The sequence below is a fragment of the Pteronotus mesoamericanus genome, unplaced genomic scaffold (assembly GCF_021234165.1).
Source record: "Pteronotus mesoamericanus isolate MK-2021 breed Mesoamerican mustached bat unplaced genomic scaffold, CSHL_Meso_final contig_347, whole genome shotgun sequence".
Lineage (NCBI taxonomy): Eukaryota > Metazoa > Chordata > Mammalia > Chiroptera > Mormoopidae > Pteronotus > Pteronotus mesoamericanus.
This window is the reverse complement of record NW_026555137.1, coordinates 8,305,103-8,330,425: the sequence shown is the minus strand read 5'-3', so window position 1 is coordinate 8,330,425 and position 25,323 is coordinate 8,305,103. Positions and strand designations below refer to the sequence as shown.

The 25,323-nt window shown below is 45.4% G+C and overlaps 1 protein-coding gene and 1 pseudogene across 2 annotated transcripts in view; both read left to right on the top strand.

Annotated features, from left to right (window-relative positions):
* EPRS1 (glutamyl-prolyl-tRNA synthetase 1) overlaps positions 1–21,203 on the top strand; it is a 44,445-nt gene extending 23,242 nt beyond the window's left edge. For both annotated transcript variants that reach the window (XM_054576601.1, XM_054576600.1), the window contains 17 exons: positions 32–144; positions 1,681–1,798; positions 3,617–3,979; positions 5,780–6,013; positions 6,931–7,193; positions 8,831–8,882; positions 9,351–9,560; positions 9,946–10,018; positions 11,389–11,468; positions 11,691–11,792; positions 12,618–12,773; positions 13,274–13,471; positions 13,890–14,063; positions 14,619–14,779; positions 16,892–16,970; positions 20,759–20,823; positions 20,923–21,203. In XM_054576601.1, the coding sequence (XP_054432576.1) occupies positions 32–144; positions 1,681–1,798; positions 3,617–3,979; positions 5,780–6,013; positions 6,931–7,193; positions 8,831–8,882; positions 9,351–9,560; positions 9,946–10,018; positions 11,389–11,468; positions 11,691–11,792; positions 12,618–12,773; positions 13,274–13,471; positions 13,890–14,063; positions 14,619–14,779; positions 16,892–16,970; positions 20,759–20,823; positions 20,923–21,073 (2,592 nt within the window). In that variant the 3' untranslated portion in view covers positions 21,074–21,203. The remainder of the gene's footprint in view (positions 1–31; positions 145–1,680; positions 1,799–3,616; positions 3,980–5,779; positions 6,014–6,930; positions 7,194–8,830; positions 8,883–9,350; positions 9,561–9,945; positions 10,019–11,388; positions 11,469–11,690; positions 11,793–12,617; positions 12,774–13,273; positions 13,472–13,889; positions 14,064–14,618; positions 14,780–16,891; positions 16,971–20,758; positions 20,824–20,922) is intronic.
* Positions 21,204–22,433: 1,230 nt separating this feature from the next.
* On the top strand, positions 22,434–25,025 carry LOC129073087 (ceroid-lipofuscinosis neuronal protein 5-like; annotated as a pseudogene).
* Positions 25,026–25,323: the final 298 nt, after the last annotated feature.

Here is a 25,323-nt window from a genome sequence, read left to right as displayed (position 1 = left end):
AGGGGGTTTTCGTCTTGTGTCACCTCTGCAGCATGAAGAACTAATGCTGGGGGACCCCTGCCTTAAGGATTTGAAAAAGGGAGACATCATCCAACTCCAGAGAAGAGGCTTCTTCATCTGTGACCAGCCTTATGAGCCCGTTAGGTAAGTAAATGGAACTGAACAACTACATGAAAGCGCTTAAAGTTCTTACAGTGAATAATACTTAACAAATTGAAATTCCACTAAAATATTGTACCTGACAATTCTCTATTCAGTTTGATTTGTTCTTCTCTATTTAATGTTTCAGACTTAGCAAGCGATATACCTTTGAAACAGCATAATATTAACAAATTCATTTCTAAAACGAAACCATCTTATAATTCATCTTCATTTAGTCCAAGTATAAAAAAAAATTTTTTTCCAGAGCAGATATACAAACGGTCAGTCTGCACACAGAAAGCTGCATGACGTCATTGGCGATTAGGGAGATGCAAGTCCAGGTCACAGCTAGCGGGGGCTCCACACCCCCTGGGGCGTCTGTGATCAAAAAGGCAGCGACGTGGGGACCGTGGAGAAGTGAATGAAGTGGTCGCTCTGGAAAACATTGTGGCATCCTTCACAAAGTTTAAATCGCAGTTACTATTTTACCCAGCAGTTCCACTCCTAAGTATATACGTAAGAAAAATAATAATGTGTTCACACAGAAACTGGTACACAAAGGCTCGGAGCAGCATTATGCATAATAGCCAGAAGGTGCAACAACTCAGCTGTTCCTTAGCTGGTAGATAAGCAAAATGCCCATCCGTACAAGAGAATATTATTCAGCCATGTAAAAGAATGAAGTATTGATTTATGCTGCGGTATGCATGAACCTTCTAAACACAGGCCAAGTCAAAGAAGCTAGTCAAAACAGACCACGTATGTATATGAAGTTCCAGAATAGACAAATCTACAGAAATAAAGTAGCCAGGGTGGGGGACTGGGAAGTGATAGATAAAGGGTTTAAGGTGTCTCTGCGGGGACAGAAACATTCCAGAATTAGTGGTGGTGATTGCACACTTTATATAATCATTGGACTGTGTCCTTTCAAAGGGTGAAATTTTGGTATGTAAATTGTATCTCAAAGAGATCGTTAAAAAATATTGGAGACATGCATAGGTCCTATTGTTACTACATTCTTTCTCTTTATTTTTACTTTAGCTTTTACCACCAAATTTGAAGAAATTCTTGGCTTGCAAAGTCTTAGGGCAGTGGATTTGGCTAGTTACCCTCCCCTTTAGAAATGAGAAATTCGTATAAAACTAATGGCTTTTCGGAATGACTCTCTCCACAGGCAGGTTAGGTGGGCTGTGTCGACGGCTCCCCTTCTCAGTCAGCAGTGAGGCCGTCAGTGCCCACGGCAGCCCTTGCTGGTGCCAGGTGGGGCAGGTGCCCCGCTGTCCTGGGGGCGTGTGTGCACACCTGTGGAGGTTCACTAACTGGAAGATTCTAATTAGCACGATCAAGTGTTATTAATGTATTTCTTGTTTTCAAACTATTCTGAAGAACCTCTGATTTGAATAATAAGGGAAGGGGCTATTTATTTATACTTGAGAGCATTAACACAGTGCCATTGAATTAATCTGGGAAGTCAGTTTTAATTGCTATTTGGATAATTTGGTTCCCGTACACATGTCTGGCCCTTCACTTTCTTTTCAGCCCACACAGCTGCAGGGACGCGCCCTGTGTCTTGATATACATTCCCGATGGGCACACAAAGGAAATGCCCACGTCTGGGTCGAAGGAAAAGACCAAAGTAGAAACAGTGAAGAATGAGGTAAGTGCTGACTCTGTAATCATTGACCTTTCTTATCCTAGGGTCTCCAATCTGTTCTTTTACAAATGGTTGTCTGCCTTACTGCGGAGACTGAGGAAGACAATAACTCTTACCTTTGGGAGTTTCGTTACTGTCTTTTCATGTAAGATTTGTAAAAAATATCTCATAAAAAGAGATTTGTAAAACTCAATTTTATGTGAACAAGTCAGAGACTAGATTAAAAGAACATTTTTAACAAGGTTTTGGGGTTGGTTTGTTGGTTGTGTTTTTTTTTTTTCCTTTTTAGAGCCATAGTACATCCTTTCCTTTTTGACAGCCAGTCTGCTTTAGTCAGGAGTGTTGGGGAGCGGGGAGGACAGAGGGTCTGGGGGGCCTGTCGAGAGCCACCTGTTCTTACCGCTCATTTAATACATGAAAAGGAAAACAAAAAACCTTGCCCAGGATGATGGCATGGGTCATCACAGCCAGGACGGTGGCCTGGCTTTCTGGCCTCCTGCCTGGGCTTTTCTGTGGGACGCCAGCGCCCTTGCAGGGAGCTGCCGGCATCGGGGAGGTGCGGGAGGAGAGCAGGGCAGGAGGTGCTGTGTGGTGGGTGCCGGGGGGCTTCCACCTGCCCCTTTGTGGCCCTTCCTCATCTTGGAGGTAGTGCTACCTCTCTGTGTGCAAGGCTGAGCCAGGAACCTGCACGACCGCCAAGGTCTGGAGCACGTGCCGCCTGCGGACGCAGCTTCTGTCCTCGTCACGCAGGACGTGGACTGGAGCGGTGGCGACCTGCCTGGAGAGCCCAAGTTCGCGGCATAGGCCGGAGGTCCCCGCGCTCCTGCCGTTCACAGCGCCCGTGGTCCCTCCTTTCATGGCTCCTCACAGCCGCACGCGTTTCCAACAGTTCCTACTAGGTGGTCAAAGCCAAACAGTTAGATGCGGACGTACATCCCAGTGACTTAGTAGCTGTTAGAAAAAATAACACATAGAAGGTGAAAGAAAAGAGGCCTGAAATTTATTTTAAAAATATTTTGTTCTTAAATGTTAAATATTTTAATTTTATTTTTATTTCACTTTTACAATGATATACAAATTGAAAGAAAAATAATACTTTTATTTCTTCCTTCAACTTTGGACTCAGACTGGACACTAACCATTTCCTGTTCTGTAGTGACTTTCCGTGATACTTGATCTTTAACACAGTGGCTGTGAAAAATGCAGCTCTGCAGAGATAGGATGTCATAGAAAGGGATGTCGCACGCCCCACGTTACAGCTGCACATCACCTTGAGCTTGTGGTGCGCGCGGTGCTGGACAGCCGTCGGGGGTGTGGCTCTGTTCATCTCAGATAGTTGGGGGATCCCACGGCATCCCATGAACTTCCGGGGCAGCCTTCGGTGCACGGTGGGGGTCCGTGGACGGCGGCGGCTGGGCCGTCCCTGAAGATTTGGCGTCCGTGAAGAAGACGGTTAGAGGGTGGGCGGGACGGAGGATGAGCGTGGAGGGTACGGAGTAGGACGTGAGCCCAGGAGGTGGAGTCGGTGAGACAGCGGCAGCCTCCAGTTTGGGTTGGGTCGACTACGCGAACGAGGGGTAGACCGCCCGTGCTGGGAAGGCAGCGGCTCGGACGCGTGTTGCGGGGGGTGAGCCGGAAACTGCTCACGGGGGGGTGTCATGGCTTGCGCCTTCAGTTTATACAGGTGAGAAGCTGTGTGGGTTCTGATTTTAAAATTTTGTTTTAACTTGAAACATTATGAAACAATCGGTTTGATTTAATTTAGTGGGAAGACATTTAGCCTGAATTAATTACATTATTTTTGGTTTTCTGCCTCTGTAGACAAGCCCTACTAAGGGCAGACCAGTGGCCCCCTCGACTGATTCCTGCACGGCTACCTCTGAGGACTCCTTGGCCCTTTACAATAGAGTGGCTGCTCAAGGGGATGTGGTTCGTGAATTAAAAGCCAATAAAGCAGCAAAGGAAGATGTAGATGCAGCTGTGAAACAGCTGTTGGCTTTGAAAGCTGAATATAAGGAGAAAACAGGCCAGGAATACAAACCGGGAAATCCTCCTGCTCTAACAGGAGGGCAGAAGGCTGCTGCGAAACCCCCAGCAAGCACCGCGGGAAGTGACGCTCTGTACAATGAAGTTGCTGCGCAAGGGGAGGTGGTTCGTAAACTGAAGGCGGAAAAGGCCCCCAAGGTCAGTGTGCTGGAGGCCCAGTGACACTGTAAGGAGCCTGGGCACTATGGCCGCAGGTAGAGCTGTCCCTCACAGGACGTGTGTGTGGGCCGTCTACTTGGACAGCTTGGCAGAGCGGTCGGCATTTACTGACACCTGCTGTGTGCCAGGCTCTGGAAACGTGGACGTGAAGCAGCTCCCCAGCCGGGGCGGGGGTGGGGGGCAGGAAACCTGAAAGCTGCCACAGCCCTGTGTCATGTGACTGGCAGCACCTGTTGCTCTCAGAAATGTTCGTGGCACCAAGAGGCAGGGGAGGGGGAAACGGTTCATAAATCGAGGCCAGCGGTTATCCATGCGTCTCTGTTCAGAGACATGCTCTAGTTTTACAATTTTATTCTATTTTTCCTGTGATTTTAGAATCTCTCATTCAGTAACGAAGTGGTTTGGCCATCTTAACTTTTTCCTTTATAATGTTTCAAGTTGTAATATTGCCAAACAGAGGGTTTTTTTGTTTTGTTTTTTCCCTGTGCAAAATTAAACTCGAGTGACTACTTACAGTGTAAAATGGAACTTCCTTCAAATAGGCCTCTTCCTATAGATGTGGCTATAGGAAAGGCTCTTAACTTTTCCCCATTTTTTTCCTTATAACTGGTGAAGGCTTCTGTTTCTCTCGGTTCTTGTATGTCTGATTAGGCGTCTTTTTTCTTAGGATCAGGTAGATTTTGCTGGGAAAGTGCTCTTAAGTCTAACGACAGTGTGGACCGGAGACAGGCCAGAGCGCGCGTCAGACAGCCTGCCCCCTTCTGCGCGTGGCCCCTGCGCTCACCGTCCTTCCTCCGCGCGGTGCCCGCTGTGGCAGGCTCTCGGTCTGCGGGCAGCGAAACCCTCCCAGAAAGGCGCTGCACGGGGACATGTGGCCCCTCTTTCACCGCTGACAAGTCGCTGAGCGTGTACCAGATGTCCCAATGCTTCCTGCGTTCCTTTGAGCCCATGTTACTTCCCTGGCGTCCGATGCTGGCTCCCAGCGCTCTGGGGCTCCGGCGTAATAGGGCAGGAAGACTTGGGTGGGCTGATGTGCAGGCACTTCCTCTCTCCCCTTTGCGGATGCCTGGGCTCCCCGGTGGGGTGTTAGTTTGTGGTTAGATAGCATGGCCGTTCAGGTCAGGCGTGTGGCGTGAGCCCTTCGCCTGTGTGGTCGGCTTCTGTGCTTGGGGTCACCAGTGTCTTGGGCTGTTTCACTCTTTTCCACTATGATTATAGTGACGTATCAGAGAGGATGGTGTATGTAGGTGAGTGTCCAAAACCTCAGGCTACCTTCGTGTTTCCTGTGACTTTTTAAAAGCGTAATGTCCCTCTTCAGTAGTTAGGCCCAGGCTATGTGTGTGGGTTTTTTTAGTGTTGCATTTACTGTCTATTTAGAAATTATGAAAATAAGGTTTGTACTGGGAAAGCTGTTGAAGTGATCTGTGCTCTGATTTTAGAAATTTTTGATGCTTCAGCTTGCAGACCCAGGGCTGGGACGCTGGCAGTTTGCTTGGATGCTCTATTATTCGTCTAAGTATGTAAGAAGGAACGTTAGTGTTACCTGTGTATGAGTATTCGTGTTTGTTCTGAGGACTGGTATAGAGGACTGTAGCATGGTTTACATTTTACTTGTGCTTTGGTCAGTTGTCCCAGGCTGGCGATTTGGGCCCTTTGCGGGTGGGCCTCTTCATGATCACTGTCTGCAGGAACTCTGGCGGTGTACCCAACAGCTCTGAGCAGTCGTTGACATTTTCAGAAAGTATTAAGCATTTATCCTTTTTTCCTCTTTTCTCTCAGGCTAAAGTAAACGAAGCTGTAGAGCACTTACTTTCCCTGAAAGCTCAGTATAAAGAAAAAACGGGGAAGGAATATGTTCCTGGTCAGCTCCCGGCATCTCCAAGTTCAGACTCAAGCCCAGCCAGAAGCTCTGAGCCTTGTGGTCCAGAAACACCAGAGGCCAAAGTGCTTTTTGACAGAGTAGCTTCCCAAGGAGAAGTCGTTCGAAAACTTAAAGCTGAAAAAGCCTCTAAGGTTAGTGTGGGATCTTGCTTGTATTTTTCTTGGGCACATTACCTGCTGTTTTCTTTGCCCCGTGAAACCTGGCCAACGTATAGTTCCGGTTTCCGCTCTCTCCTCTCCCTGTCAGTAGGAGCCTCCGTTGACCCCTTCTCCCCCAGCTACACTTCGCTGCGCAGTCTCACGCGACACTGCGTTTCTCCGATAGAATACTTACATGCACTGTATTACAGTTGTCTGTTTCCCTCTGGTCGGTGAGGTCCTTGAGCGTAGGGACTTGGACCCAGCAGTGCCTGGCTCGCTGAAGGGCCCTCGGTACAGTCCCTGCTCTTTGTTTGACTCGTTCTCCTAGGCTCTCCCATCTGGAACAGCAAGTTTTACCTTGAACCATAGTGCAGTTTGTGCTGACTGTATTATCTTTTGTACAAGCAAGACTTTTTGCTAGATCGATTTGAGTAGAAAACAGTAAGTCATGACAGGTTTTGAAGTTTAACCAGTAATATAGGAACTTGACTACTGTCATCTTGATCATCGTGTAATTTGATGAGCCAGCACCTAAATTGCAACAGAGTGCCTGTTGCATACCAGCGCCGTCTCCTGGAGCTGTTCGCGGCGTGAAATGCTCTGTGACGTTCTGGCCAGTGTGGTCCCCAGGCTCTGCGCGCTGGACATGTGGCCATTGTGACTGAGGAGCTGACTTTTTAATTGTGTTTGCTTTGGATTACTTTAAATGCAAAGAGCCACATGTGGCTAATGACTATGTTTTGGACAGTGTGGTTATACTGCTATTTTGTAATTCTTTATCTATCTTCAGAAGTTAGTCTGTGTAACATTCTCCACTCCTGCCACACCCCCTCGGCCTTCAGTTGTGTTCCGGGCCGGGGCCGGGGTCTGACTAAACACGCCCGTTCTCCCCTCTTGCGGAACTGCAGGATCAGGTCGACGCCGCTGTGCAGGAGCTGCTCCAGCTGAAGGCGCAGTACAAGGCTCTGACCGGCATCGACTACAAGCCCTTGTCCGCCACTGGGGCCGAGGACAAAGATAAGAGAAAGAAAGAAAAAGAAAACAAATCCGAAAAGCAGAATAAGCCTCAAAAACAAAACGATGGCTCAAAGAAAGAGCCCTCTAAAAGCCAAGGCGGCGGGCCGCCGTCCGGCGGGGCAGGAGAGGGCCAGGGGCCCCGGAAGCAGACCAGGTGATGGGGCTGGGGGGCTCCGTTCCCCTGGGGCCCCGGAAGCGGACCCGGGGACGGGGCTGGGGGGCTCCGTTCCCCTGGCACAGGGCCTCCGAGCATTCCAGTCTTACGTTAATTTTTTTTTTCTTTTGTTAGTTTGACTCTTGTGCTCAAAGTTCAGCAGGGAGCTTTTTGTTCATCTTCTGTTTGTTTGAATAGGCAGCACATTCGCTTGCTTGGTTCAGGGGTCTCAAGAGAGAACGCTCAGTGCAGCCTCAGCCCTGTGCTGTGTTCCACCTTCCCAGTCCCTCCGACCCTGTAGTGGGTCGGTAGCCGCTGTTGGTAGCTTTTCCCGGATCTGTTGAGCGGCTTCCGCTTGGTTACATGAGCAAAATCAGACGTGCACAAATGTCTGTCCTCTCCCTTTCAACTCAGTTGGCACCTAACTATTCACATTGTTTTGCACCCTACACAGATTTTTCAGATGAAATTCTTTTGTCAGGACCCCATGAGAGCTTCATTTTTAATAGGATTTTAAAGTGGGTTTGGTTATATATAAAGCAAAGCTGGTTTAAAAACAGAGCAGTAGGGGATAGATGGTGTTTCCGTGCTTTCCAGTCTGTGTAAATAATGTGATTACCTGTCGATACTCCCCTCCCAAAATCAGGGAGGACCTTGTGCTAGGTTCCTTTAATGGCTTACTTGGGAGAAAAGGCTGTTGCTAGCAACTTTTGTTCAGAGGTACTGTGATTCGGATTTGTGTGGCTGAGTTTCAGGCTCTCCTCGCCTCACTGGTATCATCCGCACAGTCTCTGCTGAAACGAGAGAACACAGCAAGCAGTTCTCTCCTGCCTGCTGGCGGGCGATCAGATGCGCAGATGGTGGGAGGAAGGCTAGGGCTTCCCGCCTTTTGCTACCTGACCGCTCGTGAAAGGGCCAGGGTGGGTACGGGCGTTTTTTGAGAATTGTCAAAGGGAATCAGTGAAGAACTCAAGTATAAATACATTAAGATTTTAAACCAAGAAAACCTTGTTTACAAACTATGAAAAGATTTACTTTTTATAAAAAAAGAACTCATGGGTTGGTTTTTCTAGTGAGTCATAAGACCACAGTTCCTAAGTAGTCATTATTGTTTCAAGAAAAGGAATATGTGTAGAATGGTGTTTTATCGCAGTTGGAATTTATTTTGGAAGCATCTATCTGCAACTTCTACTTACTGCAGTTAAAAGAAAATGTGTAGACTATTTAAGGAAATACATACCTATATATGGGCACAGATGTACATATAGAGCCATTGTTTTTATTACTTTTACATGTTACTTTCAGTGAGACACTGATCGTACTAACTATAATTTTGCCTGGATTCAAGTTGGCAAAGCACTCTTCTCATTTGTTAGTGAGAGGTCTGCACTGAAATCATAGTTTTTGGTAGGCTGGCTGTCGTAGTGTTTTGTGGGCACCTTCTCACCACCTTTTAAGAGATGACTGAACTGTTTTCTAGGTTTAAAACATTTTTGGGGGAATGAATATAGAAGAAATACGGAAATAACTCATGCTAAAGAAAAACAAATCTATTTTGAACTTCAGAGTTTATTTCCATTTGACCTAGAATCATTTGCTAAATGAAGGAATTTATACTTTACTTTTCCTGTCTGCAGGTTGGGTCTTGAGGCAAAAAAAGAAGAAAATCTTGCAGATTGGTATTCTCAAGTGAGTAGGCATTCATTTGGTTTTTATGTGTTAAATTTCTCAAAGGCGACTTTATATTTCGGTTCTGAAGCCCAGACACAAAGTGATCGTGTATAACGCTTTTCTGTAGTAGAGTTATCTAGCATGTCACAGTTTTCAAAGCATGTTCACAGAAAACACTGAATCAAGAGGCAGCCCCGTGCGAGAGCCATTCCTTGATTTTTCTTTTTATTTTTTTTATGACGAGGTAAAGGAACTAGTCCAAAGTCACAAAGACAGTAACAGCAGAAACGAGATTAGAACTTCAGCCTCCTTAAGAGTTTCGGGCCCCGGCGTTTCCGAGTACAGGAAGGCTGGTTGTATGCGCACGTAAGGGGAGTGTGCCGGTGGGGGGCCTCCAGGCAGGAGCTTGGCTGTCCCGGTCCTGGCACCTGGACCGTGATGTTGGGTCAATTTTGGCCTTATAGGCTGCATTTTTCTTTTAAAAAGGTCATCACAAAGTCAGAAATGATTGAATACTACGATGTAAGTGGCTGCTACATTCTCCGCCCCTGGGCATATTCCATTTGGGAATCCATCAAGGACTTTTTCGATGCTGAGATCAAGAAACTTGGTGTCGAAAACTGCTATTTCCCCATGTTTGTGTCTCAAGGTGCCTTAGAGAAAGAGAAGACGCACGTTGCTGACTTTGCCCCTGAGGTGAGGTCGCTTTCTTTATTTTTGCAGTTTTTTCCTCAGACTGAGAAGTGTATTTCCCATTCACACTTGAATAGTAATTTAAAAGGCAAGTTATAATAGCCAATTGAGAGGAATTTTTAAAAATTTAAAAGCATTTAAAAAATTGTATTTCTACCTTTGGGGCAGGTTATGATTGTTTGTTACATTAAGTCACTACCTGGCTTTTACTTTTCTCTCGACATTTCTAAGGACAGTTAAGTCTCTGCCTTTTCTCACAGTGAACAGCAGTGATTATCTTCACTTGCCTTGATTCATGTAGCAAAAGTTGAATCAACAATTTGGTAGCACTTGTGCTGTTCCTTTAAGTGCCGTGTAAAAGCTGTGTGAAAACGATTTTCCCTACTAGGTGGCGTGGGTCACGAGATCTGGGAAAACAGAGCTGGCGGAGCCTATCGCCGTGCGTCCCACCAGCGAGACAGGTGGGCACAGGCCTCGGGCAGGGGACAGAGCACCAGAGACTGCTCTGGAGGGGCCTCGGGCAGGGGACGGAGCGCCGGAGACCGCTCTGGAGGGGCCTCGGGCAGGGGACGGAGCGCCGGAGACCGCTCGGGAAGGGCCTTGGTTCTCATTTTGCGATTTGTGTGATCCTGGTAGACAGGATATAAAGTTGAATGAGTGCATATAGAAAGGTGAACGCAAACTGAAGTTGTATAGGATTTCGTTCTATGTCTTTAGCAATAGGAAAAAGGTGTTTTTGTTTTATTTTAAAAACCAGTTTCATCATTTCATGTTCATGCTATAATTTCCCAGAACTATGCAAGGAATTGTATTCTTGAAATAATTTTTATTCCTGGAATTAGTTATAAAATTGCCAACTCTAATGTTTTATGTCATATTTATAAATTTTGTTATGTTAATATTACACTTACATTCATGTAGGTTTTCTGTGGGTCACTGAGTGGCTTTTATTTACATCCTGTACTGTTCTTACAACAGTGTAATGAGGAAGGATGAGGCAGCTGTGGTTATTTCCATTTTACAATTGAAAAAAGGTCTCTGGAAGGTGAAGCAACTTTCCTAAAATGACACAGTAAATGGAGGGTCCCTGGAAAGTTTGAGCCCTCGGTCGTCAGCGTGCTCCCGGGTGGCTGTCCGGTCTCGCGGAGGGCAGTTGGCGCTTTGACCCCCCGGGAAGCTCCGTGCACTCTCGTGGTGACGCAGCATTGAAATGATACCGCGGCAGCTGCCCCTCCCACGCCGGGCGCCGCAGCTTTGTGCTGCTGACGGTGCCGGCCCCGAGGTGGCCGTGGAGGGACGGCGCCTCCCCTCAGGTCAGCGGCTCTTAGCAGGAGCTTTCAGGCGACAGACGGATTGAGCCCGCATTCTGGTTCTGACACGTCGCCAGGCAGGAGTCAAGCAAGTTCTTTAACGTCTCTCGTCTCGGCTTCCGTGTCTTTAATGTTGAGATGCTGGGAGCTACTTTGTGGGTTGAATGTGAGAGCTGACGGGATAAAGAATGCAAAGAACTTCACATTGAACATGGTATATACTATATGTTCTTCACTTAGCGTTTTTCAAAACAAAACAGCAGCAGAGCAACTTAAATATTAAATGTAAATCTCATTGCTAGGAACACAAAACGCGGTCAGGTTTAGATTTATTCCTTGACTAATTTGCTTTATGAAGTACATAGTAATGCCATTCAGTGAGCATTACGAACATGGGACACACTCTGACACAAACACAACAGCCTGAGGCCTGCGCGTCACGCGCAGTTCAGCTCTCGGCGGCCGTGGGGAGACGCGAGCCCTTCCGGGGCTCACCGGCCGCTGTTCCCCGTGTCTTTCAGTCATGTATCCTGCGTATGCGAAGTGGGTGCAGTCGCACAGAGACCTGCCCATCCGGCTCAACCAGTGGTGCAACGTGGTGGTAGGTGCACCCCTTCCCCGTCCTCCCACCCTCCTGGCTCGCTGTTTCACGGGAAGGACGTTTTGGTTTTCCTTATTTGTGTATTCAGAGGACTGGGGGTGTGGAAGCCCTTTTGAAGGGTTTTGGATCACAGTTGTGATTTCTGATTACGTACACATAAAATTGTTAATAAACACCGAAAAGCCGTCTCTAACGACCAGGTTGTCTTCCTGCCCCTTCCAGCGCTGGGAGTTCAAGCACCCGCAGCCTTTCCTGCGGACCCGGGAGTTCCTCTGGCAGGAAGGGCACAGCGCCTTCGCCACGTTCGAGGAGGCCGCAGAGGAGGTATGAGAGCGGCGTCCTCTTCGGTTCGCGGTCTGGTCTGTTTCTCTGTCCGCACTGTGCGGCTCTCTCTCTTTCCAGCTGTGGGTAATGCAGTGTAATCGTTTGGTAAATAGCTCTAAGTTGAAATTTGATCTCATTTCAAAATAACATTAAAAGAATTTCCTGGTATAAATTACTTTGTTACTTAAAATCGTATCACCTTAATGTTCAGAGGAAAAACGAGTGCATTCAAATGTGCAGGAACCTACGAAACTGCTTATTGAAATTGTGTTAGAAAATTTTTATTTTTTAAAAATGTTATTTATTGATTTTTGAGGGGAGAGAGAGAGAGAGAAACACCAATTTGTTGTTCCACTTATCCATGGATTCATTAGTTGATTCCTGTGTGTGCCTTTACTGGGGATCAGACCTGCAGCCTTGGTGTATAAGGACAGTGCTTTAACCAAATGAGCTGCCTGGCCAAGGCCTTTTTAGATTTTCAGAGGAAAGTATTTTTGGACTTCAGTGTACTCAGAAGTTATCACATGGGTGAAATTAATGACTCTTCGTGAGATTTTCACCCTGGTCATTGTATGTTTCAAAAGCTTTAGCTTTTCTCGTATCCTAAATTTATGTAGGTTTTAAAAAGTTCTTCAACTTTTTTTTCACTCTGCTCTGTCGGAATGTCTTCCCAGTGTCTGCTTTAGCCTTTCCATAAAAAAGGGTTTTATCGTTTGAGTGCTTTTCTCCCACCACAGTTAGTTTTAAATGGTACAGGTTTATAGATCTGTACTAAATACGTATACCATAAATTTGAACATGTCTACATTTCAAATGTTGTTACAGGTCTTGCAGATACTTGACTTATACGCTCAGGTGTATGAAGAACTCCTGGCCATCCCTGTTGTAAAAGGAAGGAAAACGGAAAAGGAGAAGTTTGCCGGAGGAGACTACACCACTACGGTGGAGGCCTTTATATCCGCCAGCGGGAGGGCTATCCAGGTATTGGCCGCTGCCTCCGCTTCCTAGGGGGCTTCCTAGGGAGCTTCCTAGGCGTCTCCCTAGGGGTCTCTCGTGAGCGCAGCGGGCGGGCACACCCGGCGCATTTCTTCTGTCATCTGCGGAGGAGACTCCAAAGGCCTGCAGGTCGTGTGCCTTCCCGGCCACGTTCCGATGTCAGGCGCTGCTGTCCCATTTGTCGAGGTCCCCGAGGTCAGTCAAGTCAGGGCTGTGTCCTGACTGACCAAAGCGGGGAGTCCCGTCTAACCTTGGCAGCGGGTGTCACTCCTAGGAAAGGGCGGGCCCCAGCAGTGCGCCTCGGTGGTGCTTTTTGCTTAAACTTAGTCTCTTCGGTGTATCAGTTATACTTGAAAAATGTATTCGTATTTAAAAACTCAAGGAAGAAGAATTAGGTCTGGTGTCATCTTAAGGCGGGTGATCTTACAATCATTTCCAAAGGCATAAATATTATTAAAATGAAGCTATTTTTCTCTCTATTTCAGGGAGCAACTTCACATCATTTAGGGCAGAATTTTTCCAAAATGTTTGAAATCATTTTTGAAGACCCAAAGGCGCCAGGAGAGAAGCAGTTTGCCTATCAGAACTCGTGGGGCCTGACCACGCGGACAATCGGGGTCATGACCATGGTTCATGGGGACAACATGGGCCTCGTGCTGCCGCCCCGGGTCGCCTGTGTTCAGGTGAGGAAAGTCCTCTGTTCTCACGCCTGTTAGAAAGTGCACTTCCCGTTGACACGTGGAGATGTCTGAGCATCATCCAGGTGTATTTCGCTGGTAGAGAAACTATGTAGAACCCAGTCTCGACCTTGGTGTTGTGCAACTGTGTGTATCGTTTGTGTTTTTGTTTTTTACTCCTTTAATTTTCAGCTACTTTATATAAAGCTTTTTTAGAAGTCATTTTTTGAAGTGATTTATAATAGGCTAAATGAAGTACAGCAGGTCAAGCAAAAATGCACTTAGCGGGGCTGAGCAGCGTGCAGCCGGTTGGCAGCATTCCGTGGGGACTAGAAGTCGCACCAACGAGTCGACGTGTGTTAGGATTCGGAGTCCCCCCTCCCCGTTTCTCTGTGTAACTTTGTGGTGCTGTGCTGGGCCCCAGGTGGTGGTCATTCCCTGCGGCATCACAAACGCCCTCTCCGAAGAAGACAGAGATGCCCTGATCGCCAAGTGCAACGACTACCGGAGGCGGCTGCTCAGCGCTAACATTCGCGTCAGAGCGGACCTGCGAGATAACTACTCGCCCGGGTGGAAGTTCAATCACTGGGAGCTCAAGGTAAGCACTTCCCCCACGTCTTCTGCTCCCAGCTCGGAGGTAGATTTTCTTTGTATCTTTATAAAATGTAAGTCTTTCTCTGTTTTGATCGTTGTGGGTTCTTCACTGAAACTAAGTGTTAAGCACATTTGCTAAATTAAAGTGTTTTTGCGGAAGGTTATTTGATTGTTAGAATAAAGAGTGATCTTGAAGACCTTGTTTATGACTAATAAGTAAACCTCAAGCAGCACAGTTTTTCCCTTAGGTTTATGCCTTATTGGAATAGGTTTTGGTAATAGCTCAGGAACCTCACCTGCTTTTGTTTACTGTTTGTGCATGCCTTTCTTTTTTGTACTTTTATGATTTATTGTTAATAAAACCATGAAATAGTCTATATATGGGGTAAGCAAAAGTAGGCTTACAGTTGTAATACAAAGAAAGAATACAGTAATTAATAAATAGTAGTACAAGATTAAACTCTGTTTTGGAAACTCATGACTGTAAGCCTGCTTTGCCCACCCTGAATTCAGCTGGGGACGTTCATCTCTTACCTTCCCTGCCTTCTTTGCCTCCTAGGGAGTCCCCATCAGACTGGAAGTTGGGCCCCGTGACATGAAGAGCTCTCAGTTTGTAGCTGTCCGTCGAGATACTGGAGAAAAGCTAACGATTGCCGAAAATGAGGCTGAGACTAAACTTCAGGCCATTTTGGAAGACATCCACGTTAACCTTTTCAGAAAGTTAGTTCCTTAGGGTGGCTCGTGTCTCTCACCTCAAACCCTACTCGACCTTTGAGATCTAGACTGAGGAATTCTTTGTCCCACGTGGAAGTCATCTTTCCCTCTGAAAACCCGTGGTTCTTATTCTGCCTTTTTGTGTTTCGACTTGTACTAGGGTTATTTTTCTCAGTGCTTTCCGCCCTCTGCTGGGTTTGCAGCAGTGGACTGTCTGTGTGTCCTGTGGACTTACTATGGTTAGTTTTAGATCCCAGCCTCTGTGACATACAAATGGGAGGAAGTAAGGCGTTGCTTCTTCCCTGCTGGATTCATCTTAGCCGCCCCCGGGAAGCTTTAAAAACTGCCAGTGCACGGTGCTCCCCCCCTCCCCCGATGCTCGTGGGACTGGCCTCCAGTGGGCCTGGCGCCTCCCCGGGCGCTGCCCTGACCTGTGGAGGGGGGTCTTTTAGAATCGCACATCTTAAGGCAGAGGCACCCGAAGATTGGTGGCCTGTGCGGGGCACCTCGTTTTCTTTCCTGCCCACCTCGCGCAGATGGGAGGGCCCGTGCCGCTGGAGATGGAGGCTCTGTGTCGGGGAGCGTCTGCATCTTGTTCATGCACCGTCTAGAGCCTTGTACCCACCTCATATTGGCCCTCAGTAAATCTTGCATTTAGGGAGCGGACTAATTTTAGCCTTGGCTTTGGTGCCTGCTTAGGTGTTTGTAGGTGAAGCAAATGACTTGGCTCTTCTTCTTGGCTTGCTCGCCCTAAAATGGGAGTAACGATAACTCTCTTGAGGAGTCACTTGAGGGATTTGTTCGGCCTGCAAACGCATGCTGCATTTGGGGTCCTTCTGGGCTCAGAACGGCGCGGTAGCCGGAGATGAAAGGGTTGGGAGCTGCCTGCCCTCGTCGCTGCCGTTCAGAGGTGCATCCAGCGCGGTGGCTCCTTGCTGGGGATTCTCTCCAGAGCCACCCGGAGCTTTGGAGCAAAAGCAGACCTGGCCTCACGCCTGGAAAGTCTGCTCTGTCAGCTTTAAAGTAGGTCCCGGTCGTCTGTGGTGTCCCATTGCTCTCCGTTGATTCAGATGCGCCTCCTTGGGTGAAAAACCAGTGCTTTAGTGACTAAAGAAATTTTTTGGTGACATTTTTTACTCAGTAAATTTGCTAACATAAGTTGCATGAGTTTCCTACCTTAACGCTTAAGCAAGTCTGGAACGTGACACGTTCCTTTCTCTGGATCTTAGTGGCTAAATCTTCGTCACATGGGCCCATCTCACTACAAAAGAGCTGGACGGAGGGGAGGCCGATTGGGTGGACAGCTAGCGGTCGTGGGCAGAGGTCATGTGGCCTTAACCCTGCGATTCAGCGAAGAAAGAGGCCTCTTTTTTGGTCAGCACCCCTAAGCGGTCCTCATCTAATGCATGGCTTCGAATATGGAAGAGAATGATGCTTAATTCTATTTCTAAAAGCGTTGCATAGTGGGGGAGGGGAAGCAGGAGAGGGAGGAGCGGGGATAAACGGTGACCGAAAGAGACCCGGCTGGGGCGGTGAGCACCCAGTGCCGTCTACAGAGGGTGTGCGATAGAATTGTGCCCCGTAAGTCAATATGATTTTATTAACCAGTGTAACCCCAGTAAATCCAACTAAAAAAAAAAGTTATGTAGTGTGTGAAAATAGCTTGAATAATGGACATTTATGAGTTTTTCCTTTTCAAGACACTGCGTATCTTCATGTTTGATTCTCAGAACAATCCTGTATGGTAGTTAGAGTTACTTGAGTGGTGTTCCAGTTTCGTAGAAATGTAAAAAAGTTAAGATCAGAGAGGTTTAAAAAATAACCCAGACTTTCATAAGGTAGTGGTCTAGCCAGGAATAGAATGTTGGTCAACAGATTTAATGGCAATAACAACAGTAATTATTACCTGCTGTGTGCTTGGTAAATTCCTCATCATTTAATGTTCACAGTAATAAAATGATGAGTTAACAGATTTACTGACTCACTGCTAGTGACAAAGTTGAAGTTCAAATTGAGTTCTTCTCACTTCCAGGTTATTGTTTCATTAAATTATGCTTATTTAAAAATAACGTATTCGTGGGGGTAATTATGTATCCTTTTCTAATTATTTTTTGAAAGGGCTTCTGAAGACCTTAAGACTCATATGGTGGTGGCTAATACAATGGAAGAGTTTCAGAAAGTGCTAGATACTGGAAAGGTAAGAGACTTCTGAGTAGTTTTGAATATAAAGATACTTTAGTAAATGGTGTTTTAAGACTCACTGGGCTTAAGAATTAAAGTCTATTAATCCCTTTTTCAAGGCCAGTCACACAGAAAAGATTACATATTACTCACTGTTATATACTCTTTTCCACTGGCTTTCTTCGACTTTCACAAAGTGTATTGTTTTGGGATAACACTGTGAACTGAGTATATAAAAGCTTTTTCTTATGCCTGATGTGCTGGCTAAACAGCATTCACTGTATTAGCCCTGACGTGTTCATTATGGAAATCTTCATTTTATTTTCAGTTTGACCCAAGTTCCTAAAGCCAGTCTTGTTCTAGCTTTAGAAATGTCACATGCAGATTCTTAAAAGGTTAAAAGTCTGTTTCTCTCAACTCTGTCCCCGTATTTACATGTAGCTATTGATTGGGTGAACTTCCTGAGTAACGGCGGGAAGCAGGGCTCATGGCCAAGCCCCTTTTTTAGAATGAGTGGGTGCTTCTGACGCCTTCAAACTATTCGGGCTTTCTCATGAGGTCCTAAGTGTCACTTTAAGATTTTATCAGCTTCACGTGTTGTATGCGTGCGTGTGTATGTTCCCAGCCAGACTTCCAATTTTCATAAAGAGGAGTTCTTGATTTGCAAAAGTATTAATTGCTGAGGTGAATCAGTTATGAACCTTAGTATTCTGGTATGCATGTTTGATTATACAACCAGTCCTGTGTCCCCACATTATAAATGACAAAACCACGGGCCAGAGGCTAAATGAATTACCCCGAGCTATGCAGAAGCAGACCTGGTACTGGAATGTAGCTCTCTCTTCTGACTCGGGAAGGCGAAGTGTAACTGTTTGGGATCAAAACCTCTTAATATGTCTCTTATTCCATGAGCTGGGAAAATGTTAATCTCTCTGGCTCTCAGTTTGCTGGCTTGTAAAATGAGTACAAAATAGAGCATTTCAGTTTGCCCTTCAAATCCATAATTGTCAGTGTTTGGCCTGCTTTTATTCTTGGAATATCGCTTCTGTAAACTCCCCCTTTCTGGTTTCCATAATTTCTCTCTTGACTCGCACTACGTCCTTGTAAGAGAAGGCTGGACAGTGGGTCGCCATCTGATGCTGTGTGCATTTTTCCTTTCACTGTAACTTATGACTATTGTAGTTTTGTTCCATCGATGACTGAATTTATAATTTCCTCTTTATACAAATATGGTAGTCACAGTTGCAGTACAGTCTGGGAAGACATTGCATAAGAGTTAATAAATCAATAGAGTAAACACCAGTTAATCCATTGCTTTCAGAGAAATGAATCTCAGCAGATGTTAGTGGAAACCACAGATTTCAACATCTGTTCTAAAGCAAAATACAGTATTTTAGTTGTGTGTCCAAAGGACACAGGGCCCAGAGCAAATTTTGTTACTCGAATGAAGCAGCCCTGCCCCCGGCCCCGCCTCTCCTTATGCTGGTCAGCGAATATGTTGACTGGCCACCACGCAGCCTGTGAAGTTACTGTAAATAAAATTGTATTTACTGGGAGGGGAGAAGGTGGAAGGGATCTTTGGGACTTGAATGTAGGTGAAAGTTTGATTTTCTACTTTCTCTGTTAGTATAAAGAAAAAAAAATTATGTGTAGGACTTGATTTTAGTAAATTTTCCAAGGGGTGGTCTGAATTAAATTAAAAATAAGTGTTATTTATATATAATACATATTTTTTACTGTTGGCATACAGTAGTAATCTATTGATCACCATAATTTTTGAGTATTGTTATTTTTGTTATTAACATTTCTGCTACAGAATGCAAGCTATTATGTGTGGCAAGAGATTGTGTCTTTTTTAATACACAGATATGGAAATTATAAATAAAAATTAGGAACTTTCCATGGCTGAATAGTCTAAAAATGTATACTTTCCTTTCATATTAATAAATTATATGCATAAATAGAAATTTCATATCTTACCATCTATACATGACTTTGCAGCTAGAAAGAATTAAAACATTTTTTTGAATAAAGTTATCATATATGAGTCCAAGTACATTTAATAACAACTTCAGTTGAATTTTTCACATGCTACACCATTTTAAATTTTAAAAATTATATTAGAAATACTTTCTCAAGGCTCAGTAATTTTTTTGTAAGAAAAAGAAAGTAAGATTACTATAAATTTTGTTAAAGTTATTTAAAAAATAGCTGTTATGAGTCAATAAAAGTAAAATTTTATTATCCAAAGACATTCTCTGTAATTGTCTTAATATTTTTATCATTGCTTAAATAGTGACAGTGATTAAAGTTTCTCCCCATTGTGTCTTTTGTAATGAATTTTAACATTTTTGTGAGTGTACGTTTTTTTCATTCTTTTTGAGTTCAGAAATGCTAATGGTTTACCAGGCTTCAGGACAAGGAAGTCACTTTGTGTGATTTCAGCTCTGATATCCACACTGGTCTTTGCTTCAGTTTGCATTGCATAATTTCTATATTAAATTTTTACAAAATATTTATTAATACCAACCCTTCCACCTTCCCATTGCCCACTCATCCCTTCCCTCCAGGATTTGCCTAGGAATTTACCAGCTCTTCACTATCGTAGGGTACCGTAGATTATTAAAATAATGGTTTGCCAAGATTGGAATTTTCGCTGAAGGAACGTAAGAGAAGTAGATAACTGACTCTTCCTCACTCTGCGTTAATGCTCCCCTGATGAATTACTCAGTTTTTAGAATAATTTCTTCGTCTGTATTTCACTTTATCTTAGAGAAGCCTTTTGGAACATGTTTTAACCAAGTCCCAAGTGCAAGGAAGAGTTTGCAGGGGGGCCTCGGTCTGAGCCTGGGCCGTGTGGCTGCACGTAGTTGGGCAGAAGCTGACGAGGAAGCCAGACAACTCTCTAGCGGCTCTGGACCCGCATTCCAGTGGACGGCGGCTGCCCGTGCCTTCGCGTCCCCGACCGCTAACACGGGTGTCCCGGAGTTTCTTATGGGGCACTTACGAAGATGTTATTGCAGGCAGATCTCATTTTGAAGTAGACATGCTAAGAAAAATTCAGGATTCACAGCTGAGAGAAACCTTCCTTTTTGTCTAGCCCAACATCCACATTTTAAGAACGAAAACTTGGAACTAGAGATTTTCAGATAGGCAGTGAATTTCAGAATCAGGATAGAATCCCCAGTTCTCTTGATTGTTCTGATTCTTCTAAATAGTCTGTGAAAAAAATTTGGAGGGGTGTTTTTTTTCTGATGCAGAATGAGTCTTGACTTTCACATGCTCTTGGCCTTTAAAAAATGATTCACGCACCTGTGACATGTTAAAACAGCGGGTCATAAAGCGAGGTTTACCTGACTGCTAATTGTTATTGTGAAAGTGCTTTAAAAGTCAGGTCACTCGTTGTCAGCTCCCCTCCACCCTCCTGCGAACCGTCGCGGAAGGGCAGGCGGTGGTCCCCGTGTGAAGTGGGGAGGTGCCGCCGCTGCCTGGACCGAGGTCCCCCCCGCTTTGTTCCTTCTCTCAGGCTCTGTGTCGTAGCCACTTGGTTTGGACAGGTCAGTGCCTTGCGGAGATGCCTGGGTTGTGCCTTGATGCTTCGTGGTGTGTGGGTTTTGGAGAGTGGGCAAACACACTTCGTATCCCTGCGTCTCTAGGCCAAGTTCCTAGCAGGTCGGCAAGGGCACCATGGCCCGGAAAGGGCTGGGAGAGCCCTGCTTTACGCCTGTAAGTTTAGTAGGGGACTCGGCTGCCCTTTTTATAGCATGGAAGGCGTTACAAACACTGAATACTGTTCCCTGTTAGATCGTTCAGATCCCATTCTGCGGGGAAATTGATTGCGAAGACTGGATCAAGAAGACCACCGCCAGGTAAGGAGAGTTCACGGATCCCACGGGAGGAAGGGCAGCGAGAAGGAAGAGAAATGCGCAGCTTAAGTGAATGGAATTCTTACTTGTCTTTAATTTCAGGGATCAAGATCTTGAACCTGGTGCCCCCTCCATGGGGGCCAAGAGCCTTTGCATCCCCTTCAAGCCGCTCTGCGAGCTGCAGCCCGGAGCCCGGTGCGTCTGTGGCAAGAACCCTGCCAAGTACTACACCTTGTTTGGCCGAAGTTACTGAGGATGAAGCCGCACCCCAGTCTCCAGCCCTCCTCACTTTTAAAAAAGCTGATACTACTGTCTTCCCAGATATAGACAGTTTTATGATTTTTTTAAAATAAAAGCTCGAAAAGGAGGTCACATGAAATAAACTCCTATTCTTATTCCTAAAACAACAGTGCAAAAAGGCTTTTCTGCATACAACCCCAGTAATAAATATCATGAACTAATACTGCTTTATGTATCTATTTATTTCTGAAATACTGGAATTATGTGCTTCAGGGAAATTCCTACGAAGAGATGAAAATAACTGAAAATAATTTCTCTGCATAGGAATTTCCCGAAGTTTCCGATGAGTAGAGCTAATCACAGAAAAGCTCGAAGTTATCCGCTTTAAAGGAATTCATTATTTACAGGAACCCCACAGTAAGTAATTAGGTTAAGGAAGGAATCACCCCAAATCTACATGTGATAGACTTTTTTCTTAAATTGAGATTCAACTAAAATACCAAAACTTTTTCAGACACCTTAAAAGTGGTGGTGCTTTTCAAGAAGGTGCATAAACCTGAGTCCAAACAATGTCCTTTAAGAAATGTCACACTTGCAGATGACAGCCGTGAACTCTAATAGATACGTGACTGATGGTCACGTATGCCTAGTGTTCAGTGCGGCAAAAAGAAAAATAGGTCAAGGGGTGTTTTCCAGAATTGGACCATAACAGCAAGTTCTCATCAGGGGAGACATGATTAGCAAGTGAACCGTTAAACCCAGGTGAACTGGTAGACCGGGGAAAGCGCCCGCCTGTTGGCGGCGTGGGCGGGCCTCGTCAGTCAGCCGAAGTGAGCAGCCCCTCTGGGCTCCTCCTGCTCACTCTTCTCTACTGGAGAGGCTTTGGGTCTTCAGGTCAGCAGCAAAAACACACCCCAGAAAACAAGTGAAGAGAGTCTGGACATACCACCCTACCTATATCTGATTCTACTTAGTAATCTTAGTCCTCCGTGATACGGTGGTGGTCAGGGTTGTCGGTAGCTTCGATAGTAGCCACCTCTGCTGTTATCTTTGGCCCTTTGCTTGTCACTTTTACTAGGTCTAGAAGATGCTAGCCCTTAAGAAATTTACCTAGTAAAATTTAATAAATGGTCTGTGCAAAGTGCCAGAGCAGACGGGAGTAAAACCAAACGTGATTTCCTTCCCTTGAAGTAGTCCTATTTTAGATGCAAAATCAGGCCACCGAGTGAACTAGGGGATGCAGCGAAGGCTCGGGCTGAGCATCAGCGGCTGGAGGCACGGCCTCCCTCCCCCTCCCTGAGCGCGGTGACGCCGTCCCCACCATCCGTCCCCACCACCGGCGGCATGCTGGGGACTGTCCTGCCCCTGAGGTGATGCCTGGAAAATCGGTACTATTCTCTCCCACCATCTGGCTTAAAGTAGCAGAAACAGCTCTCGCGGCTCAGCAGGGAATATGAAACCACTCTGTTTATTCAACTGTACTGGAAGGTTTAAGCTTTTGGAGCATCAATGACACTGAAATGGAATAAAAGGGTTTTTGTTCTCGGGTGATGGGAATATTTCAAAGTATGCATTTCAAGTATGTTGCCCAAACCCAATTCTGTGAGTAAGAAATACCTGTTGAGTGAGTGAGTTTCTTGCCTCTTTCACGTCTTCACTCAGGGAACATCTCAGCAAATTCTTCCCTGATCACTTTATTTAAAATTACAACCCCACCCCATGCCAACGTTCTGTCCTTCCTTTCTGCTTCATTTGTCTCCACTCTTAGTACCATCTGACATTTAGTACATTTTATAACTGACTTCGTTAAGCTTCGTAAAGGCAGGGGTTTTTGTCTTTTATTCATTGCTGTCTTCCCCAGAACCTAGAACCGTGTCTGCCGTGTGGGAACTCAGTCAATATTTGTTGCATGAATGGGTGAATGAGGAAGTCTTAGTGCCCTTGGCGCACAGTCTGGTTGTATGAGTGGTCTGTTAGACTTAATTGGAGATTATTTGTGTGATGCTAAGAAATTAGTAGGGCTACATTTAAGTTACAAGGATTTAATCATAGTGTATCAGCATTTTCCAGATAAAAACCAGTAGGAAGGATGTGTAAAAAGATATAAATTTATTCATTTTTTTAGAGAGAAGGGAAGGGAGAGAGAGAGAGAGGGAGAGAAACATTGGTTGCCTTTCACACGCATCCTGACTGCGTACCAAACAGGTAACCCAGGCTCGTGACCTGACCGGTAATTGAACCTGTGACCTTTCGCTTTGCAGAATGATGCCCCAACCAACTGAGCCACAGCGGTCAGGGCTATAAATAGAGGTTTTTAATGAAGAATTGCAATTACGGGGGGTGAGAAGTGCCAAGATCTGCAGGGTGAGGCAGCAAAGCAGGAAGCTGAGGAGAGCCTATGGTATAGGTTTCACCCTGAAGGTCCATGATCTTAAAGCCCAGGAAGAGCTAACATTTCAGTTCAGACCTGAAGGAAGGACAAAGCCAGTGCCCAGCCTGAAGGCGGTCAGCAGGCAGAATCCGGGGGTGGGGGTGGGGAGGAGGTTCTTTTAGGCCTTCAACTGATGGAGTGAGGCCCACCCACCCTGTGGAGGCAAATCTGCTTTACTGATCCAAAACGCCCTCACCAGGCCAGTCAGCAGGGTGGGGGAGGTGGGTGGGACCTGCGGGGTGTGCAGGCCTTGGTGTCCTGGTCGCGCTGCCCAGGGGACGTGGTGCCAGGCAGCTCCTGGGGCATAGTGTAGAACGAAGTGAAGAGCTCTGGAGTGGCTTCTGCCTGCGACCCCAGGGCCCTTCTGCTTTGGGATACTTGAGCTAGCGAAGAGGTGACTTAGGCTTAGGGCTGGCCAGAATAATGGAAGAAAAGACGCTTTTCCTTCCGTCTAGCACCAGATCCTTACTGTCAGGCTAAATACGCTGTCCAAGCTGGCCCACCTGTCCCCGTTAGGAAGGGTCACAATGTCATTGAAGTCTTTCGGTTGTAAACCCCAGTACGGGAATTTAAATATGGAGACCTCCTGGGACACTTGACAATTATGCACGATGCCATTAGATGCAAGAGTACTGTAATGGGCAAGAACTACACAGGGAATGGTACAAGCTTTTCCAACTTGGAAACTGCACGTTTCCTGAGCTCCGACCTGAAATGAATGCATCATTCTGGCGCAATCAAGGAGCTGCCTGCTTTTTGGAAGGAACTGATGATATTCACTGGAAGGAAAGTGGGACGGTAGTTCAAGTAGCAACCATATCAGGAAACGCAAGCAACAAAATGGCAAAGTGGTTAGAACGGGACAATGAAATGGATTTATTATGAGACATGGACCACCCAAGTCAGCCCAGAAAAAGGGCAGAGACATTGTTTGAATCCACAACTGTTCCAAATTTGTGTTAAAGACATACAAGAAGTTGTCTGAACTTGGAGCAGAGCTCAAGAAGATAGAAACCAACTACACAAGAAAAGTTCTTTACAGTGGAGAACCTACTTATTTGGGAAATGAAACATCTGTTTTTGGGCCAACAGGATATAAGACTCTTGCTTTAGCCATAAAAAAATTTCATTACCCCTTCAAACCATATTTGTCAACTAAAGAATTTCTGTTGAGCCTCTTGAAAGTTTTTGATGCAGTGATTATACACAGAGTTCTATTTGTTTTATAATCTTGAATATTGGTTTCTACCTATAAAATTCCTCTTTTATTAACATGTGAAGAAACCCCTTTACCTAACAGAAGCAAAATAATCTCTGGTTTATAAAACTTTTATTCTACTGCTTTCTTCCCTCCTACCACCAGCATATCAATTTTCCATGGAGTGGTTTTGAATTTGTGTATTTTTTAGGTCTTTCTTCCTTGGGGCAGAACGATAAAATGCGCAGGGGCAGAATTGCTGCTAAATATATCTCAGGGGTGTTTTGTTTTCGTTTTGGAGAGAAGCGGAAACTCTTACAGCGTTGGCCAAAGTGAGCACGTTACATGATTCTGATTTCATCCCCTACCCTTTATTAATATGGAGAGTTACAGTTTATATCAGCGATATAGGCTGTTTAGACCCAACATTTTAAATCTGTGAATATGGTGTATCAACATTTTAAAATTACTGTCAGTGACATTTTCTGGTATGGTAGTTACAGTTTTTTACTCATGTACTTTTTGGTAGTATAGACTGACTTTACAACAACTTTTGGAACCACTCTGTTAGTTTGATTTTATCAGTTCACCTGCCCTTAGTAAATACAGTGAAAAAGAGCCCAAGTGTTTGGCT